An 18,275-nucleotide genomic window follows, 5' to 3' on the forward strand; every position below is an offset into this window, starting at 1 on the left:
CCCCCATAAGAAAAAATGTGGGTGTTTCATGTCTTTTCATACACTAAAAATATGTTTAACCTGTTTAAAATGTGCTCTTTTATAAACAAGAGATATTGTTAGAGAGTAGTCATTTTACATATACTACTATAGATTTGATAGCTTTGAATGGTAAATAAACATATGCATTTATTATGTTTTTACCTTCCAACCATCAACCAAGGACACAAATGACATAAAAATGTAAATGCTTTACCGTGCATTAACCAATTAACACCCTTAGGATGTTTCATTCCGCTCTAACAGCGCTGGTTTATAACGCCCTTTTTACAACATCCTATGTAAAAGGATAAATTAGACTGGGGTGCGTTGCCCAGCATTGTAGGTAGTCCAACATGATCCAATCTCGGACTTGAAATCACGTGATCGCATTGGCAATTCATTGCCCAGGCATGAAGTGGTTAAACACATGAAAGATTGTTTATAGACTTCCATAAATGTGAGTAATATTATTGGTGGATTTTTATGTAAAGCTGCAACTATGTAAAATAAACGTGTGACATGCGTCTTACCATGTTTTGTTTGAGAACATTTTCTTTTGGTGCAGACTCCTCACATTTGTGATTGTGCAAGTCCCACTGACAGTTCCACTGGCTGGTTACACAAGAAATGCATCTGCAAGTGTAAAGCACATACACAGTAAATATACCATTTTTTGTTTATTTTATATATATATATATATATATATATATATATATATATATATATATATATATATATATATATATATAATAAAAAACAGAATTTATGTTTACCTGATAAATTACTTTCTCCAACGGTGTGTCCGGTCCACGGCGTCATCCTTACTTGTGGGATATTCTCTTCCCCAACAGGAAATGGCAAAGAGCCCAGCAAAGCTGGTCACATGATCCCTCCTAGGCTCCGCCTACCCCAGTCATTCGACCGACGTTAAGGAGGAATATTTGCATAGGAGAAACCATATGATACTGTGGTGACTGTAGTTAAAGAAAATAAATTATCAGACCTGATTAAAAAACCAGGGCGGGCCGTGGACCCGACACACCGTTGGAGAAAGTAATTTATAAGGTAAACATAAATTCTGTTTTCTCCAACATAGGTGTGTCCGGTCCACGGCGTCATCCTTACTTGTGGGAACCAATACCAAAGCTTTAGGACACGGATGAAGGGAGGGAGCAAATCAGGTCACCTAAATGGAAGGCACCACGGCTTGCAAAACCTTTCTCCCAAAAATAGCCTCAGAAGAAGCAAAAGTATCAAACTTGTAAAATTTGGTAAAAGTGTGCAGTGAAGACCAAGTCGCTGCCCTACATATCTGATCAACAGAAGCCTCGTTCTTGAAGGCCCATGTGGAAGCCACAGCCCTAGTGGAATGAGCTGTGATTCTTTCAGGAGGCTGCCGTCCGGCAGTCTCATAAGCCAATCTGATGATGCTTTTAATCCAAAAAGAGAGAGAGGTAGAAGTTGCTTTTTGACCTCTCCTTCTACCAGAATAAACAACAAACAAGGAAGATGTTTGTCTAAAATCCTTTGTAGCATCTAAATAGAATTTTAGAGCGCGAACAACATCCAAACTGTGCAACAAACGTTCCTTCTTCGAAACTGGTTTCGGACACAGAGAAGGCACGACTATCTCCTGGTTAATGTTTTTGTTAGAAACAACTTTTGGAAGAAAACCAGGTTTAGTACGTAAAACCACCTTATCTGCATGGAACACCAGATAAGGAGGAGAACACTGCAGAGCAGATAATTCTGAAACTCTTCTAGCAGAAGAAATTGCAACCAAAAACAAAACTTTCCAAGATAATAACTTAATATCAACGGAATGTAAGGGTTCAAACGGAACCCCCTGAAGAACTGAAAGAACTAAGTTGAGACTCCAAGGAGGAGTCAAAGGTTTGTAAACAGGCTTGATTCTAACCAGAGCCTGAACAAAGGCTTGAACATCTGGCACAGCTGCCAGCTTTTTGTGAAGTAACACAGACAAGGCAGAAATCTGTCCCTTCAAGGAACTTGCAGATAATCCTTTTTCCAATCCTTCTTGAAGGAAGGATAGAATCTTAGGAATCTTAACCTTGTCCCAAGGGAATCCTTTAGATTCACACCAACAGATATATTTTTTCCAAATTTTGTGGTAAATTTTTCTAGTTACAGGCTTTCTGGCCTGAACAAGAGTATCAATAACAGAATCTGAGAACCCTCGCTTTGATAAGATCAAGCGTTCAATCTCCAAGCAGTCAGCTGGAGTGAGACCAGATTCGGATGTTCGAACGGACCTTGAACAAGAAGGTCTCGTCTCAAAGGTAGCTTCCATGGTGGAGCCGATGACATATTCACCAGATCTGCATACCAAGTCCTGCGTGGCCACGCAGGAGCTATCAAGATCACCGACGCCCTCTCCTGATTGATCCTGGCTACCAGCCTGGGGATGAGAGGAAACGGCGGGAATACATAAGCTAGTTTGAAGGTCCAAGGTGCTACTAGTGCATCTACTAGAGTCGCCTTGGGATCCCTGGATCTGGACCCGTAGCAAGGAACCTTGAAGTTCTGACGAGAGGCCATCAGATCCATGTCTGGAATGCCCCACAGTTGAGTGATTTGGGCAAAGATTTCCGGATGGAGTTCCCACTCCCCCGGATGCAATGTCTGACGACTCAGAAAATCCGCTTCCCAATTTTCCACTCCTGGGATGTGGATTGCAGACAGGTGGCAGGAGCGAGTCTCCGCCCATTGAATGATTTTGGTCACTTCTTCCATCGCCAGGGAACTCCTTGTTCCCCCCTGATGGTTGATGTACGCAACAGTCGTCATGTTGTCTGATTGAAACCGTATGAACTTGGCCCTCGCTAGCTGAGGCCAAGCCTTGAGAGCATTGAATATCGCTCTCAGTTCCAGAATATTTATCGGTAGAAGAGAGTCTTCCCGAGACCAAAGACCCTGAGCTTTCAGGGATCCCCAGACCGCGCCCCAGCCCATCAGACTGGCGTCGGTCGTGACAATGACCCACTCTGGTCTGCGGAAGGTCATCCCTTGTGACAGGTTGTCCAGGGACAGCCACCAACGGAGTGAGTCTCTGGTCCTCTGATTTACTTGTATCTTCGGAGACAAGTCTGTATAGTCCCCATTCCACTGACTGAGCATACACAGTTGTAATGGTCTTAGATGAATGCGCGCAAAAGGAACTATGTCCATTGCCGCTACCATCAAACCTATCACTTCCATGCACTGCGCTATGGAAGGAAGAGGAACGGAATGAAGTATCCGACAAGAGTTTAGAAGTTTTGTTTTTCTGGCCTCTGTCAGAAAAATCCTCATTTCTAAGGAGTCTATTATTGTTCCCAAGAAGGGAACTCTTGTCGACGGAGATAGAGAACTCTTTTCCATGTTCACTTTCCATCCGTGAGATCTGAGAAAGGCCAGGACTATGTCCGTGTGAGCCTTTGCTTGAGGAAGGGACGACGCTTGAATCAGAATGTCGTCCAAGTAAGGTACTACTGCAATGCCCCTTGGTCTTAGCACCGCTAGAAGGGACCCTAGTACCTTTGTGAAAATCCTTGGAGCAGTGGCTAATCCGAAAGGAAGCGCCACGAACTGGTAATGCTTGTCCAGGAATGCGAACCTTAGGAACCGATGATGTTCCTTGTGGATAGGAATATGTAGATACGCATCCTTTAAATCCACCGTGGTCATGAATTGACCTTCCTGGATGGAAGGAAGAATTGTTCGAATGGTTTCCATTTTGAACGATGGAACCTTGAGAAACTTGTTTAAGATCTTGAGATCTAAGATTGGTCTGAACGTTCCCTCTTTTTTGGGAACTATGAACAGATTGGAGTAGAACCCCATCCCTTGTTCTCCTAATGGAACAGGATGAATCACTCCCATTTTTAACAGGTCTTCTACACAATGTAAGAATGCCTGTCTTTTTATGTGGTCTGAAGACAACTGAGACCTGTGGAACCTCCCCCTTGGGGGAAGCCCCTTGAAATCCAGAAGATAACCTTGGGAGACTATTTCTAGTGCCCAAGGATCCAGAACATCTCTTGCCCAAGCCTGAGCGAAGAGAGAGAGTCTGCCCCCCACCAGATCCGGTCCCGGATCAGGGGCCAACATTTCATGCTGTCTTGGTAGCAGAGGCAGGTTTCTTGGCCTGCTTTCCCTTGTTCCAGCCTTGCATTGGTCTCCAAGCTGGCTTGGCTTGAGAAGTATTACCCTCTTGCTTAGAGGACGTAGCACTTTGGGCTGGTCCGTTTCTACGAAAGGGACGAAAATTAGGTTTATTTTTGGCCTTGAAAGACCGATCCTGAGGAAGGGCGTGGCCCTTACCCCCAGTGATATCAGAGATAATCTCTTTCAAGTCAGGGCCAAACAGCGTTTTCCCCTTGAAAGGAATGTTAAGTAGTTTGTTCTTGGAAGACGCATCAGCTGACCAAGATTTCAACCAAAGCGCTCTGCGCGCCACAATAGCAAACCCAGAATTCTTAGCCGCTAACCTAGCCAATTGCAAAGTGGCGTCTAGGGTGAAAGAATTAGCCAATTTGAGAGCACGGATTCTGTCCATAATCTCCTCATAAGGAGGAGAATCACTATCGACCGCCTTTACTAGCTCATCGAACCAGAAACACGCGGCTGTAGTGACAGTGACAATGCATGAAATTGGTTGTAGAAGGTAACCCTGCTGAACAAACATCTTTTTAAGTAAACCTTCTAATTTTTTATCCATAGGATCTTTGAAAACACAACTATCTTCTATGGGTATAGTGGTGCGTTTGTTTAAAGTGGAAACCGCTCCCTCGACCTTGGGGACTGTCTGCCATAAGTCCTTTCTGGGGTCGACCATAGGAAACAATTTTTTAAATATGGGGGGAGGGACGAAAGGTATACCGGGCCTTTCCCATTCTTTATTTACAATGTCCGCCACCCGCTTGGGTATAGGAAAAGCTTCTGGGAGCCCCGGGACCTCTAGGAACTTGTCCATTTTACATAGTTTCTCTGGGATGATCAAATTCTCACAATCATCCAGAGTGGATAATACCTCCTTAAGCAGAGCGCGGAGATGTTCCAACTTAAATTTAAATGTAATCACATCGGGTTCAGCTTGTTGAGAAATTTTCCCTGAATCTGAAATTTCTCCCTCAGACAAAACCTCCCTGGCCCCATCAGACTGGTGTAGGGGCATTTCAGAACCATTATCATCAGCGTCGTCATGCTCTTCAGTATCTAAAACAGAGCAGTCGCGCTTACGCTGATAAGTGGGCATTTTGGCTAAAATGTTTTTGATAGAATTATCCATTACAGCCGTTAATTGTTGCATAGTAAGGAGTATTGGCGCGCTAGATGTACTAGGGGCCTCCTGAGTGGGCAAGACTCGTGTAGACGAAGGAGGGAATGATGCAGTACCATGCTTACTCCCCTCACTTGAGGAATCATCTTGGGCATCATTTTCATTGTCACATAAATCACATTTATTTAAATGAGAAGGAACCCTGGCTTCCCCACATTCAGAACACAGTCTATCTGGTAGTTCAGACATGTTAAACAGGCATAAACTTGATAACAAAGTACAAAAAACGTTTTAAAATAAAACCGTTACTGTCACTTTAAATTTTAAACTGAACACACTTTATTACTGCAATTGCGAAAAAATATGAAGGAATTGTTCAAAATTCACCAAAATTTCACCACAGTGTCTTAAAGCCTTAAAAGTATTGCACACCAAATTTGGAAGCTTTAACCCTTAAAATAACGGAACCGGAGCCGTTTTTAACTTTAACCCCTTTACAGTCCCTGGTATCTGCTTTGCTGAGACCCAACCAAGCCCAAAGGGGAATACGATACCAAATGACGCCTTCAGAAAGTCTTTTCTATGTATCAGAGCTCCTCACACATGCCGACTGCATGTCATGCCTCTCAAAAACAAGTGCGCAATACCGGCGCGAAAATGAGGCTCTGCCTATGATTAGGGAAAGCCCCTAAAGAATAAGGTGTCTAAAACAGTGCCTGCCGATATAATTTTACCAAAATACCCAGATTAAATGATTCCTCAAGGCTAAATATGTGTAATATATGAATCGATTTAGCCCAGAAAAAGTCTACAGTCTTAATAAGCCCTTGTGAAGCCCTTATTTACTATCTTAATAAACATGGCTTACCGGATCCCATAGGGAAAATGATAGCTTCAAGCATTACATCGTCTTGTTAGAATGTGTCATACCTCAAGCAGCAAGAGACTGCTCACTGTTCCCCCAACTGAAGTTAATTCCTCTCAACAGTCCTGTGTGGAACAGCCATGGATTTTAGTAACGGTTGCTAAAATCATTTTCCTCATACAAACAGAAATCTTCATCTCTTTTCTGTTTCAGAGTAAATAGTACATACCAGCACTATTTTAAAATAACAAACTCTTGATTGAATCATAAAAACTACAGTTAAACACTAAAAAACTCTAAGCCATCTCCGTGGAGATGTTGCCTGTACAACGGCAAAGAGAATGACTGGGGTAGGCGGAGCCTAGGAGGGATCATGTGACCAGCTTTGCTGGGCTCTTTGCCATTTCCTGTTGGGGAAGAGAATATCCCACAAGTAAGGATGACGCCGTGGACCGGACACACCTATGTTGGAGAAATGGTAAATACTCACGGTAGGTTTTCCGAGAGATACATCGCTTCTTTACAGTCATAAAACGGGTATGAAAAATTGGCAAAAAAAGTCCTTTTTCTTTCAAAGTACAGACTGACTGTCACATTAACGCTATCTAGAAAACAAGAATACAATTTGTGAGTGCAACAGAAAAGAAACACCAAAACTTTCAAAAACTGCATCGTTTTATGCTGTAACTGCAATTACAATTTTTACTGGTGTAAGTTTGCTCAGTGCAAATTTTAAAGATAAATCAAGCATTCTGAATTTGTATAACGGTACAAAAATGACAAACTCATGTTAAAGTTGATTAGTGTGAAAACTGAAATAGAAATATCAGCTATATAATACTGATATGCCAATGATATAATAAAATGAGCCCAAAAAAGCAAAACTAAGCATAACCATGCTTTTACCTTTTCCTTTCTGGGTGGGTGGAATAATAGTAGGGGGAGGGCAAGAAACAGTCCCATCTTCTTCCAGAACTGCAAAGGACTTTACGTCTCCAAACTCACACATCAACCCGTCCTCGTCTTTTAACGTAATTGTAGGTGCCAAAGATAGCGTCACCTGAATGCAGAACACATGACAAATGTTAGTGTCCACTAACCTGATGCACTTTTGCCAGGAAATTACTACCATTCATACTTTTTAAAAGTCAAAATGAAACTTTCATGATTCAGATATTCTGAAAAACATTTCCACTTTACCACGAGCATGTGCACAGTATATATATGTATAGGAGTCTGTGATTAGATGAGGATAGAAAAGGAAATGTCAATTTGTTTGAAAAAAATAAAATCAACTGCTTGTTTGAAACTGAATTGTTATTGCATTGCCTTTTTATTATGAATTTGTTGAATCATGCAATTTCACTGTACTTTAACCACCTTACGCTTTTGTGTAAAAATGGTGCTTTTCCAATAGTTTTTAGAGCGGCAACAAAGTAAACTATGAATTCTGCAAATCAAATAGCTGGTTTAGCAATTTGCTGAATTTTGGATAAAAACGTTTAATTTTTACACAAATGCAAGAGTTGCTTAATGTACCTTTAATACTGTACATCTTGGTTCTTGGGAGATAAAGATCATTCAAATAAATATTTTTTTTTAATTTGCACCATTAATTTATGATGAAAAGTCTTTCAAGAGAATATCTGCATTCAGCTAAATATTCATGAAATAAATTACTTATGTTACTTTGTTACTTAAACAAATTTATAAAAAAAGATCAACGGTCTAATCCCTTTCAAGATAACATAACCCAAAGATAAAACAATTTCTCTGAACATTTGCAAGAAGCCAAAAAGGTAAGGCACGTTAAAAGCTTGATTAGAACTCCTTAATAAAACTAACTAGGAATGAATGAAATAATTAACTAATATTTAGGCTGATGGAGAAAAAGAAAGTCAGCACCAGTTTATATATTACATTTGCTTGTGCAAATTAAAGAAACAAAGTACAAAACAAAGTATTATAATATTTGTTCTATATATATTAAATACTAATGGATGTCCATGTATGGGGGGGGGGTAATAGAATATAGATGTGTGACCTATCCAGTAGGCAAATGATATAGTGCCCTGCATAGAAACACATATTTCCTGTAAATTTCAGTGTCCGATACAGCCATTTACTTCTATTATTAAATGTATTTTTTCTCATGACATCCTTTGTTGAAAAGCATACCTAGGTAGGCTCAGGATCAGAAATGCACTACTGGTAGCTAGCTATTATTGGTGGCTACACACATATACCTCCTGTTATTGGTGCACTAGATGTGCAGGAAATACATACAGTACATAACTACAAATGGACATTAAACGACTCTTGCTTTTGTGTAAAAATGTTACATTGTCTCACGCTTAATAGAGAAACGGAAAAGCAAAATCTGTAACCTACAATTTTAAAACACTTCCAACTGCCTAAACCAGCTATTTGATTTGCCGCTTTAGTAGGCTACAGAATTTGCTTTTTAGCCTCTTTAGGGAGCGTGGGGACAAGCACCATTGTAAAAAAATAAAGGTTGTCAATGGCCTTTTAAATAAATCTGGTACATTCTATTTTAAAAATAAAAATAAATAATAAGCAGGGTTTCTTATGTTTAGTACTAGGCATGTGTGTTTGTCAGTTTATTTAGCTGCTGAATGTGGCGGCCACTCACAGCATTCGGCTCATTTTGTAGCCGGAATTATTCTTGTGAAAGTGCATCACACTAATATCCGTGCAAATCCAGATCTTAGAAATATGTCTTTGAAAAGAGCAGAATGCTGCGACCGTCCGCCTTCTTCTGCATTTAGCAGCTAACGAAACTGTGTAATGCACATGCCTATTTAGTACCCATACATCTGTTATGGAGGATTTTCAGACTTCGGTGAAAAAGTCTAGTCTTCTTCCTGATGCAGATAATGGAGAAGGCTAATAATACCGACAGAGGCTAAGGAATATGTGAGTTTGTTAAAATAAATAAAAATAATTATATAAATGTCTGTGTAAATATAAAAACTCTACCACTGTATTTAAAGCAATAGGTTATACTTTACCATCACTTTAAATGCTTTTAAAACATTTACTCTTTATGTGCCCTTCAATGCTTAAAGGGATAATAAACCAAAATGTTTTCTTTCGTGATTCAGATAGAGCATGCAATTTTAAGGAACTTTCTAATTTACTCCTTGGTTCAGCACCTGGGTAGCAGTGCTTTCTGACTGGAAGCTAAATGTAGCCATCAATCAGCAAGCGCTATCCAGGGTGCTGAACCAAAAATGGGCCGGCTCCTATGCTTACATTCCTGCTTTTTTAAATAAGAGAAAAGAGAACAAAGAAAAATTGATAATAGGAGTAAATTAGATGCTTAAAATGGCATGCTCTATCTGAATCATGAAATAATTTTCCTGGGTTCAGTATCCCTTTAATTATATAAGCTAAAAATATATAAAATTGACTTTAATGACCATTTCATTTATTTTTTTAAAAAAAAGGTTATCCATGCTTTCTTGCTCAGATTTTATCTGTGTACAGCCTGAAAATGTTCCTTTAAACAATAATATCTTTATTTGAACAATAACAAATGTCACTGCTTACCTTGTTTAGTGTTATGCTGCTCATGTTACTTGGATTGGCGCTCTCAATTGACATGCACTTTCCATTGCGACTCCACAACCAATGATTCTCATCAGCAGCCCGAGCACAATCAATCTTTCTTGAGCATCTGAGAAACAAGTGGAGGCATAAGCCTTGCTTGAATAAAATGTTTAAAAACTATAATAAATAAATCTATCAAGTTTACTGACAAAAACTGTTAGAGGGATGAAATAGGTGAGTGTTCATGTAAATTTAAAGAGACAAAACACTTAAAATTAAAATCCACACGACTGCATTATAGTTTTGAATACAGGTATGTTTGTAAAACACATGTATTAACACAGATGCTTCTTGTAAAGGTTGTAGATTTTACTGTATATGGAGCATATGCCCCATGCACTCAGGCACTGTGCCAGCTCAGAAAACCATAAATTGTGTAAAATGATTTACTAAAACGTGTGCATGATTTACTAAAAATGTGTGTACGATTTAGTAAATTGTGCACACTTTTTAGCAAATCATGAGCACAATTTGAGTAATAGATTACTGCTCAGTGCTTTATGTGTTAAGAAAATTAAGGAGTTAAACTACTCCAATAAATATATTATGCAGCAGTTTGTTAATTCATTGTTTGGACGTATCAATTACCGGCTGAAAAGGAGTTGCATCACTGCATTACAAGCACACAATGAAACCCAGAAGATTTATTGGTTTCTATTTTTTGATAAATGTTTATTTTCACACATATCTGTGTATACACACATCAGCAATGATAGACAATACAGTATCTGCCTGCTGCTTAATAAAATGTTACTTTTCTAATTCTGCTTATGGTAAGATGTTATTACCTTTACTTTTATAATGTGCTAGGTGTAACTGAAATTGTAAGATGGGTTGTACATTCAATAGCGTGCTCTATCTGAATTATGAAAGTTTAATTTTAACTTGACAGTCCGTTTAAACAATGTTGAAATTTCATTGGTAGCTGCAAGTTCACAGCTCTCATATTCAGTAAGACTATTAAAAAGAATATTAAATTGTGCGCATGATTTAGTAAATCATATACACATTTTAGTAAAGCATTCGCACATTTCAGTAAATAGTGCAAACATTTTACTAAATCATTAGCACATTTTAGTAAATTGTACGCACAATTTATAAAAAAAAATATTGTGTGGCTACTCTGGGCCTCCGTACTTTTGCAACATTGCTTAAAAAAAGAACTTAACTTCCCCACCTTAGACCCAGCCATCTTTTGTTTCCATAAAAAAAGTAAATATCCCCTGTAAAAATTGTCACAGTCTGTTGAACTGAGCAACACAACTTATACCTTGGGAATGGAAGTCTCTGTTCCCCGAGTGGCTACAACAGGTTTTTACTACTATTTCCCACTAACAATATAAATACATACCCATAATCACGACTCCTTAAAATGTATCTTGCACGAATACTTCATAAACCCTCATTTTTATAAATGCAATCTTACTCTTGATGAGATAGGATCAGAATAGAGGCCTAAGAGATTTATTCCCCTCTTTTATAGGAGCATTAGATTATATACGGTGTCAGCAGCGTTTTTTGTTTTTTTAATCTCTCCACTTAATGAGAATAGATGGGAAACCTCCTACTGATTGTTAAATATAATATTAATCCTTTTTATTGCATCTAGTGCACATTTATTTTACATTTTCTTAGTCTGTTTTGTTAATTATGTATCTTCAATGAATCTGAATGCTCATTTAAATATGCTGTCATGGTGTAAAGTCTATTTTTGATTTAAAAAAAAACATAATTTATGCTTACCTGATAAATTCCTTTCTCCTGTAGTGTAGTCAGTCCACGGGTCATCCATTACTTATGGGATATTAACTCCTCCCCAACAGGAAGTGCAAGAGGATCACCCAAGCAGAGCTGCTATATAGCTCCTCCCCTCTACGTCACACCCAGTCATTCGACCGAAACCAAACGAGAAAGGAGAAACTATAGGGTGCAGTGGTGACTGGAGTTTAATTTAATTTTAGACCTGCCATAAAAAACAGGGCGGGCCGTGGACTGACTACACTACAGGAGAAAGGAATTTATCAGGTAAGCATAAATTATGTTTTCTCTTGTTAAGTGTAGTCAGTCCACGGGTCATCCATTACTTATGGGATACCAATACCAAAGCTAGAAGTACACGGATGACGGGAGGGACAGGCAGGATCTTTACACGGAAGGAACCACTGCCTGAAGAACCTTTCTCCCAAAAACAGCCTCAGAAGAAGCAAAAGTGTCAAATTTGTAAAATTTGGAAAAAGTATGAAGAGAAGACCAAGTTGCAGCCTTGCAAATCTGTTCAACAGAGGCCTCATTCTTAAAGGCCCACGTGGAAGCCACAGCTCTCGTAGAATGAGCTGTAATTCTTTCAGGAGGCTGCTGTCCAGCAGTCTCATAGGCTAAACGTATTATGCTACGAAGCCAAAAAGAGAGAGAGGTAGCGGATGCTTTTTGACCTCTCCTCTGTCCAGAATAAACTACAAACAGGGAAGATGTTTGGCGAAAATCTTTAGTTGCCTGTAAATAAAATTTCAAGGCACGGACTACGTCTAGATTGTGCAGAAGTCGTTCCTTCTTTGAAGAAGGGTTAGGGCACAATGATGGAACAACAATCTCTTGATTGATATTCTTGTTAGTGACTACCTTAGGTAAGAACCCAGGTTTAGTACGCAGAACTACCTTGTCTGAATGAAAAATCAGATAAGGAGAATCACAATGTAAGGCCGATAACTCAGAGACTCTACAAGCCGAGGAAATAGCCATTAAAAACAGAACTTTCCAAGATAACAGCTTGATATCAATGGAATGAAGGGGTTCAAACGGAACACCCTGTAAAACGTTAATAACTAAGTTTAAGCTCCACGGTGGAGCAACAGTCTTAAACACAGGCTTAATTCTGGCCAAAGCCTGACAAAAGGCCTGAACGTCTGGAACTTCTGTCAGACGTTTGTGTAAAAGGATGGACAGAGCTGAGATCTGTCCCTTTAAAGAACTTGCAGATAAACCCTTTTCTAAACCTTCTTGTAGAAAAGCCAATATCCTAGGAATCCTAACCTTACTCCATGAGTAACTCTTGGATTCGCACCAGTGTAAATATTTACGCCATATCTTATGGTAAATTTTCCTGGTAACAGGTTTCCTAGCCTGTATTAAGGTATCAATTACTGACTCCGAAAATCCACGCTTTGATAAAATCAAGCGTTCAATCTCCATGCAGTCAGCTTCAGAGAAATTAGATTTTGATGTTTGAAAGGACCCTGAATTAGAAGGTCCTGTCTCAGAGGCAGCGACCAAGGTGGACAGGATGACATGTCCACTAGATCTGCATACCAGGTCCTGCGTGGCCACGCAGGCGCTATTAGAATCACCGATGCTTTCTCCTGTTTGATCCTGGCAATCAATCGAGGAAGTATCGGGAAGGGTGGAAACACATAAGCCATCTTGAAGGTCCAGGGTGCTGTCAGAGCATCTATCAGGACCGCTCCCGGGTCCCTGGATCTGGACCCGTAACAAGGAAGCTTGGCGTTCTGGCGAGACGCCATGAGATCCATATCTGGTTTGCCCCAACGTCGAAGTATTTGGGCAAAGACCTCCGGGTGAAGTTCCCACTCCCCCGGGTGAAAAGTCTGGCGACTTAGGAAATCCGCCTCCCAGTTCTCCACGCCTGGGATGTGGATCGCTGACAGGTGGCAAGAGTGAGACTCTGCCCAGCGAATTATCTTTGAAACTTCCATCATCGCTAGGGAACTCCTTGTCCCTCCCTGATGGTTGATGTAAGCCACAGTCGTGATATTGTCCGACTGAAACCTGATGAACCTCATGGTTGCTAACTGAGGCCAAGTCAGAAGGGCATTGAGAACTGCTCTCAATTCCAGGATGTTTATTGGAAAGAGACTCTCCTCCTGAGTCCATGATCCCTGAGCCTTCAGGGAATTCCAGACAGCGCCCCAACCTAGTAGGCTGGCGTCTGTTGTTACAATTGTCCAGTCTGGCCTGCTGAAGGGCATCCCCCTGGCCAGATGTGGCCGAGAAAGCCACCATAGAAGAGAATCTCTGGTCTCTTGATCCAGATTCAGCATAGGGGACAAATCTGAGTAATCCCCATTCCACTGACTTAGCATGCACAATTGCAGCGGTCTGAGATGCAGGCGTGCAAAAGGTACTATGTCCATTGCCGCTACCATTAAGCCGATTACCTCCATGCATTGAGCCACTGACGGGTGTTGAATGGAATGAAGGGCACGGCAAGCATTTAGGAGTTTTGTTAACCTGTCCTCTGTCAGGTAAATTTTCATTTCTACAGAATCTATAAGAGTCCCCAAGAAGGGAACTCTTGTGAGTGGCAATAGAGAACTCTTTTCTACGTTCACCTTCCACCCATGCGACCTTAGAAATGCCAGAACTAACTCTGTATGAGACTTGGCAGTTTGGAAATTTGACGCTTGTATCAGAATGTCGTCTAGGTACGGAGCTACCGCTATTCCTCGCGGTCTTAGTACCGCCAGAAGAGAGCCCAGGACCTTTGTAAAGATTCTTGGAGCCGTAGCTAACCCGAAGGGAAGTGCTACAAACTGATAATGCCTGTCTAAGAAGGCAAACCTTAGGTACCGGTAATGATCCTTGTGAATCGGTATGTGAAGGTACGCATCCTTTAGATCCACTGTGGTCATGTACTGACCCTTTTGGATCATGGGTAAGATTGTCCGAATAGTTTCCATTTTGAACGATGGAACTCTTAGGAATTTGTTTAGGATTTTTAAATCCAAGATTGGTCTGAAGGTTCCCTCTTTCTTGGGAACCACAAACAGATTTGAGTAAAACCCTTGTCCGTGTTCCGACCGCGGAACCGGGTGGATCACTCCCATTAACAAAAGATCTTGAACACAGCGTAGAAACGCCTCTTTCTTTGCCTGGTTTGTTGACAACCTTGAAAGATGAAATCTCCCTTTGGGAGGAGAAGCTTTGAAGTCCAGAAGATATCCCTGGGATATGATCTCTAACGCCCAGGGATCCTGGACCTCTCTTGCCCAAGCCTGGGCGAAGAGAGAAAGTCTGCCCCCTACTAGATCCGTTGCCGGATCGGGGGCCCTCACTTCATGCTGTCTTAGGGGCGGCAGCAGGTTTTCTGGCCTGCTTGCCCTTGTTCCAGGTCTGGTTAGGTTTCCAGCCCTGTCTGAAACGAGCAGCAGTTCCTTCCTGTTTTGGAGCGGAGGAAGTTGATGCTGCTCCTGCCTTGAAGTTACGAAAGGCACGAAAATTAGACTGTCTAGCCCTTGGTTTGGCTCTGTCTTGAGGCAGGGCATGTCCCTTACCTCCAGTAATGTCAGCGATAATTTCTTTCAAACCGGGCCCAAATAATGTCTGCCCTTTGAAAGGTATGTTAAGTAATTTCGATTTAGAAGTCACATCGGCTGACCAGGATTTTAGCCACAGCGCTCTGCGTGCCTGGATGGCGAATCCGGAATTCTTAGCCGTAAGCTTAGTTAAATGTACTACGGCATCAGAAATAAATGAATTAGCTAGCTTAAGGACTCTAAGCTTGTCTATGATTTCATCCAATGGAACTGAATTAATGGTCTCCTCTAGAGACTCAAACCAAAATGCCGCCGCAGCCGTGACAGGCGCAATGCATGCGAGAGGTTGTAATATAAAACCTTGTTGAGTAAACATTTTCTTAAGGTAACCCTCTAATTTTTTGTCCATTGGGTCTGAAAAGGCACAGCTATCCTCCACCGGGATAGTGGTACGCTTAGCCAGAGTAGAAACTGCTCCTTCCACCTTAGGGACCGTCTGCCATAAGTCCCGTGTGGTGGCGTCTATTGGAAACATTTTTCTAAATATAGGAGGGGGGGAAAAAGGCACACCGGGCCTATCCCACTCCTTAGTAATAATTTCTGTAAGTCTCTTAGGTATAGGAAAGACGTCAGTACACGCCGGTACCGCATAGTATCTATCCAGCCTACATAATTTCTCTGGGATTGCAACCGTGTTACAATCATTCAGAGCCGCTAATACCTCCCCTAATAATACACGGAGGTTCTCAAGCTTAAATTTAAAATTTGAAATGTCTGAGTCCAGTCTATTTGGATCAGATCCGTCACCCACAGAATGAAGCTCTCCGTCTTCATGTTCTGCCATTTGTGACGCAGTATCAGACATGGCTCTAACATTATCAGCATACTCTGTTCTCACCCCAGAGTGGTCGCGTTTACCTCTAAGTTCTGGTAATTTAGATAAAACTTCAGTCATAACATTAGCCATGTCTTGTAAAGTGATTTGCAATGGCCGCCCTGATGTACTTGGCGTCGCAATATCACGCACCTCCTGAGCGGGAGATGCAGGTACTGACACGTGAGGAGAGTTAGTCGGCATAACTCTCCCCTCGTTGTCTGGTGAATTTTTCTTAAAATGTACAGATTGACTTTTATTTAAAGTAGCATCAATGCAATTAGTACACAAATTTCTATTGGGCTCCACATTGGCTTTTGAACATATTGCACAAAGAGATTCCTCTGTGTCAGACATGTTAAAACAAACTAGCAATTAGACTAGCAAGCTTGGAAAATACTTTTCAAATAAATTTGCAAGCACTATAAAAAACGTTACTGTGCCTTTAAGAAGCACACAAAAACTGTCACAGTTGAATAACAATGAACCGGATTAGTTATAAAACCCAAATTTTCACAGTAAATGCATAAAGTTAGCAAAGGATTGCACTCACTAGCAATGGATGATTAACCCTTAATATCAGAAAAACGGATAACAATTGAAAATATAAGCGTTTTTATCACAGTCAAAGCACAGTCTCACAGGTCTGCTGTGAGTGATTACCTCCCTCAAAACTAGTTTTGAAGACCCCTGAGCTCAGTAGAGACGTCCTGGATCATGCAGGGAGAAGAAGGCAGACTGTGACTGAATTTCTAATGCGTAGTAAAAGCGCCAAAATAGGCCCCTCCCACTCACAATACAACAGTGAGGGAAGCTCAGTAAACTGTTTTAATTCAAAAACAAACGACAGCCATGTGGAAAATAATGCCCAAAACATTTTTTCACCAAGTACCTCAGATAATTAAACGATTTAACATGCCAGCAAACGTTTAAAATCTAATTTATGAAATGTCATTAAAAAGCCTGCTGCTAGTCGCTCACCCTGCAGATTAGGCTAAAAGTTATATGCATACAGTATTTACCCAGTGAAGTGCCATTCCCCAGAAATACTAAAGTGTAAACATACATACATATCAGCCTGATACCAGTTGCTACTACTGCATTTAAGGCTGTACTTACATTATATCGGTATTAGCAGTATTTTCTCAGTCAATTCCATTCCTTAGAAACTAATATACTGCAACATACCTCTTTGCAGGTGAACCTGCCCGCTGTCCCCTGTTCTGAAGTTACCTCACTCCTCAGAATGGCCGAGAACAGCAAATGGATCTTAGTTACGTCCGCTAAGATCATACACAAAACTCAGGTAGATTCTTCTTCAAATGCTGCCTGAGAAAAAACAACACACTCCGGTGCCGTTTAAAATAACAAACTTTTGATTGAAGAAATAAAAACTAAGTTTAATCACCACAGTCCTCTCACACATCCTATCTATTAGTTGGGTGCAAGAGAATGACTGGGTGTGACGTAGAGGGGAGGAGCTATATAGCAGCTCTGCTTGGGTGATCCTCTTGCACTTCCTGTTGGGGAGGAGTTAATATCCCATAAGTAATGGATGACCCGTGGACTGACTACACTTAACAGGAGAAATAAAAAATAAAGCTCCACCATCAGCACCCTTAGTAGGTTTTGTGTTTGAATAAGGGTACATAGGGCATATACACATATGCTCCCTGGACTGTACAAGCCCCCACTGAAACAGTCATAATTTACAAATACATGCAAACTGGAAAATGTGTTCAGTGTTAAGCTTTACTAACAGTAATTTCTATAAAATATCAATCACATAACCATTGATATTAAATGTAAAAATGCATAAGGAAAGTAGATTTTATGTAATAGACCTGTTTTCACACGTAATGATTTTCACATATAAGCAAGAAAGTTAGCGAAAGAGACAGAGAGTAATAGAAAGAGATTAGAAACACACACACACTTTTACATTTTATAAGATATCCTCATACGTGGAAATGTGTTCCTAAGTTATGAAAAACAAATATTGACTACAGGAGAACATGTTTCTGTAGTCAGTAAGCAGTCTATCTTTTGGTGTGTACACCTTTATAGCCCATCATTTTGTGTGTGTACTTAGTCTATAGTTTGTAAGCAGTCTATCTTTTGGTGTGTACATCTTTATAGCCCATCATTTTGTGTGTGTACTTAGTCTATAGTTTGTAAGCAGTCTATCTTTTGGTGTGTACATCTTTATAGCCCATCATTTTGTGTGTGTACTTAGTCTATAGTCTATAAGCAGTCTATCTTTTGGTGTGTACATCTTTATAGCCCATCATTTTGTGTGTGTACTTAGTCTATAGTCTGTAAGCAGTCTTT

General features: G+C 40.5%; 1 protein-coding gene across 2 annotated transcripts in view; it reads right to left on the reverse strand.

Annotated features, from left to right (window-relative positions):
* PLXNB2 (plexin B2) overlaps window positions 1-18,275 on the reverse strand; it is a gene marked incomplete in the record, with an annotated part of 627,297 nt that overhangs the window by 171,478 nt on the left and 437,544 nt on the right. For both annotated transcript variants that reach the window (XM_053716644.1, XM_053716645.1), the window contains 4 exon segments: window positions 552-654; window positions 6,658-6,772; window positions 7,074-7,227; window positions 9,741-9,867. In XM_053716644.1, coding sequence (XP_053572619.1) covers window positions 552-654; window positions 6,658-6,772; window positions 7,074-7,227; window positions 9,741-9,867 — 499 coding nt within the window.

Source organism: Bombina bombina, chromosome 6 (assembly GCF_027579735.1).
Source record: "Bombina bombina isolate aBomBom1 chromosome 6, aBomBom1.pri, whole genome shotgun sequence".
NCBI lineage: Eukaryota > Metazoa > Chordata > Amphibia > Anura > Bombinatoridae > Bombina > Bombina bombina.